Source organism: Oxyura jamaicensis, chromosome 3, assembly GCF_011077185.1.
Source record: "Oxyura jamaicensis isolate SHBP4307 breed ruddy duck chromosome 3, BPBGC_Ojam_1.0, whole genome shotgun sequence".
NCBI lineage: Eukaryota > Metazoa > Chordata > Aves > Anseriformes > Anatidae > Oxyura > Oxyura jamaicensis.
In genome coordinates, this window is record NC_048895.1 from 98,167,067 (window position 1) to 98,170,928 (window position 3,862).

A 3,862-nucleotide genomic window follows, 5' to 3' on the forward strand; every position below is an offset into this window, starting at 1 on the left:
AGATTAACAAAATAACACAGAACATTGTAAAGTTTTTCCCCTCCCCTTCTGTTCTAAAAGGGAAAGAGACTACTGAAATTTCATCCAGGTCAGAAAATGTATTTATGTAATTGCAATAAAGTCATAATTTGAATGATGTATGCAAATTAGGTACAAGATATCAGCAAACTGACAATTTCTAGGAAACAAAGAACAAAAATGACTTTAAAAAAATCAAGTTAACTCAATGTAAAATGCTGCAGATAGCTTTATTTATAAAATGCTAATCATCAGAACTATTCACTGGCATACAATACACAGCAAGTATGCACAGCAAGTATGAAACTTTATTTATAGACGAGTGAAATGCTTCACAGAAGCATGGATCCCTGAGGCATTCTGAATATAATTCCTCATTTACTGGAATAGACAACACAGCTCCATTGGCACAAGCAGCAAGACTGGATAAATACACGGTTAAGAGAAGATAGGCAAACAGAAAGCGGAAGGTTATGTCTCACCAATATTAAAAGACTTGGTCATGATGAAAACTAGCTTACACTGAAGGGCACAAGGACCTGGTAAGACCAGATTTCTCTATTTCACTGTGAAATTCAGATGCATTGTGGATACCTGCTTTTGTCACTGTCCATGGCCACAGGTTGCAAAGTCCTCTTGACATCAGACAAAAAAATTGCTGCTTCTGCATAAACAAGCAGTAGGACTGATTGCATGGACATTTATTATTATTACAATTAAAAAAAATAGTGTTACACCCTTTCACTTCTTCTTCTGTTTTTCTGCTTTAATTCTCTGCTGTAGTGTCTTCAGTTCAGTCATAACATTTAAAGTTCTGTAAACCCAGTTGACCTGAAAAATAGGTAAATTAATTAAATTGATAATTGCATGTATACAGGTGAGTTTAAAAAAGAAGTACCTGTATAAATGAAAACCTACCACAATTATGATAGTATTCACCAGTAGTGGTGCTGAAAATACTAGTGAAATAAACATTCCTCTTGAATCAAAGTACTGGTATTTAGAAAACAGCCTGAAAGAAGAAAAAAATAAAGAAAAAAAATTAAAAAGGAAGCTTTATTCAACATAGTTCACATAGTGTTGTATCTTCTTCAACATGGATGTTGTACAGATTATCCTACTTCTTGGGATCCCCAAATACAGGGCAGCTGTATCAAGCTGGAAGTGACAGTAAGCTATCTCATCAGTTATGAATGTTCACTACAGTACCAGCCATTTTCTTACTGTTTTATTGCTCAAGACTCAAATAAAACAGAAATATATTTATGACTCAGAAGTCAAGCTTATCCTGAAGTTTTTGAGATGACTTTTAAATACTCGTTTTGGTTCCTTGTATTAGAGGAGGTAACAGAAATAACAAATGTAGTGAAGCTGTAACTTAGACCATACATGCATTACACAGAACATAAAGACTTAAAATTACATATCTGCAGAAAGTGTTGTTAAACATACAATTTTCAGTTATCAGAAAATTATTAGTTTATTGTCATAAGAACTGAACTATCAATTTAACTCTGGTATGCAGGTTTAATAAAAAGGGCTGTGATTTTAAGCAATATAACAAATACACACTAGGTATTAAAAAATATTCCTTTTTTAAGTAGTAACCACGTCACACCCTATGGTTTTGTTCAGAAGTATTGCATCCATGAATGCAACAAACCCTCTGCCATCCCATTCTACTGATGGGTGACTCTCCTTAGGTTAAGTTTTTCTGAGGGATTGATATATATGAAAAAGGAATATTTGTCGGACATTCATTTAAATATAAAAATGTAAATATTTACCTCCAGTTCATGGCTGCTAATTCATTTATATATTCTGCAGAGTACACTAAACCCACTGTACAAGAAAAAAACATTAGATTCAGTACTTATTTAAAAACAACTGCCATCAGTTTGCCATATATACAAGACATATATGCACATCATACACTACAACTCCTTGATCATCAGAATATCAAACCGCACATTTAGTATTTCACAGTATGGCTTGGGTTGGATGGGACTTTAAAGATTAAAGATACTTCTAAACTTAAAAGTACTTCTGAGCCCCTGCCACCAAATCAGGTTGCTCAAAGCCCCAGTCAGTCTGGGCTTAACCACTTCCAGAGATGGAGTATCCACAACTTTTCTGGGCAACCTGTTCCTGTGCCTCACCCACCCTCTGAGTGAAGAATTTCTTCCTAACCTTGGTTTAAATCCACTGTCACTGTACTTCCTGACAGCGTCCCTCTCCAGCTTTCCTGTAGGCCTCTTTTAGGTACTTGAAGGCTCCTATAAGGTCTCCCTGGATCTTTCTATTCTCTAGAAGAAATAACCCCAGCTCTCTCAGTCTTTCTTTATAAGAGAAGCTTTCTTCGTAGGCTGTTCTTCATCCCCCTAATCATCCCAGTTTTAAATTAAAATCCCATATAGTTACTAACAAGTATTGAGTGATCACAAAATACACTTGCTATATTATAGATAAACAACCATGAAATCCTGCTTAACTGAGTTTACAGAAAGAGCTCAGAAAACAAATGATCTAAAAAATGAGTCAGCACTACTTCCAACAATCTTCTTGGTGACTCTCCATCTATATTACATCTGCAAAAAGAAACGCCAGAACACCCCAATCACTGGAATGGAATCAATATATCATTTTAGATGCTTTGATGCCACACTTTTGTATCTAGGACTACTATCTGAAGTTAGGGTACTAAACATTTGCAGTTCATCTATGAACTTACACATAAGCATTTATAGAAACCGTTCACATATTGCACAGCATCTGAATCTTTTTTAAAGAAGTATCTCCCTTCTAGTCATAGTTTTACCACTTGACTAGTTGGCTAAGCGATACTTTTAAAACAGTCTTGCTCTTCCTCATGGCACTATCACAGGTGTCTGTGGGGCATATGATGAACCTGCTCCAAAAATGAAACCAGCTAGAAGCTGACTGTATTTCCTGAACTGCAACAATAAAGCAGAGCAGAAGGCAGCTGCTCTCAATTTCTTCCTGAGAAGTGGTGTAACACACATGGTGTACCCAAGCAAAAAAAAAATATTTATCCCACTTTCTCAACATTGGCAAAGTTTCAAGTCTCTGCTTTCTACAGTCTTGGAAACTAAATAAATACATAAATATTTATAGATTATGGCAGCTTCTGTATCAGGGAAATCAACTGGATATAGATATATATATACAAGAGTAATACCACTATGTATGCACTTTATCTGTTGCAAAATGTATCACGAAGGTGCAGGCTGTGCAAGAAGCTGTTACTAAAATACAGGAAGTGCAAGAAACACACCTGTCCTTTACCTCCCGACGAGGAGCTCAGGGAAGCACGAATACACTACTCACCCATACAGAGAAAGTGCCCAATTTGCACCCGGTAGTGCTGGAAGGAGAAGCAAGTTAAGAGGAAGCAGAGGACGTGGAAAACCGCCAGTCCCACCAGCCAGGGCTCGGACCAGTCCGTTCTCTATGGAAAAAAAAAAAAAAAAAAAAAAAAAAAAAAAAAAAAAAAAAAAAAAAATAAAAAAAAAAAAAAAAAAAAAAAAAAAAAAAAAAAAAAAAAAAAAAAACACGAAAGGAAATTAGAGCACCTACTCCCACACCGCACCGAAAACCGCTTTCAGTCACGGACCGCGCTCAGCAAGCACCCCAGCGCGGGCTGCCCCACACAAAAAGGAGCAGGTCCCCGTTACACGCAACCAGCGCCTTCTCCTCAGCCCCTTCCCCCAGAGGACGGCGCCTTACCGCCACGATCGTGGACAGCCCCGGCGGGCCGCTCAGCGGCGCCTCCATGATGGCTGCGCTCCGCCTCACCAGAGATAACGTCAGCCGAAGCCTCGCG

General features: G+C 37.6%; 1 protein-coding gene across 1 annotated transcript; it reads right to left on the reverse strand.

Moving 5' to 3' along the window:
* Positions 1-218: 218 nt before the first annotated feature.
* On the reverse strand, positions 219-3,856 carry TMEM18 (transmembrane protein 18). Its single transcript, XM_035322601.1, has 5 exons — positions 3,766-3,856; positions 3,367-3,487; positions 1,806-1,860; positions 937-1,030; positions 219-849 (listed from the first exon to the last, which is right to left on the reverse strand). Exons 1-5 carry the CDS (start codon positions 3,811-3,813, stop codon positions 760-762), a joined length of 408 nt encoding a protein of 135 aa, XP_035178492.1. The 5' UTR covers positions 3,814-3,856; the 3' UTR covers positions 219-759.
* Between the last annotated feature and the right edge of the window lie 6 nt (positions 3,857-3,862).

Coding starts and splice junctions, on each gene's coding strand:
- TMEM18 (XM_035322601.1), bottom strand. CDS start 3,813: ATGGAGGCGCCGCTGAGCGGCCCGCCGGGGCTGTCCACGATCGTGGCG. Junction 3,488..3,765: donor GGCTGTCCACGATCGTGGCG/GTAAGGCGCCGT, acceptor TTTTTTCCATAG/AGAACGGACTGGTCCGAGCC. Junction 1,031..1,805: donor TTAGCAGCCATGAACTGGAG/GTAAATATTTAC, acceptor TTCTTCTTTCAG/GCTGTTTTCTAAATACCAGT.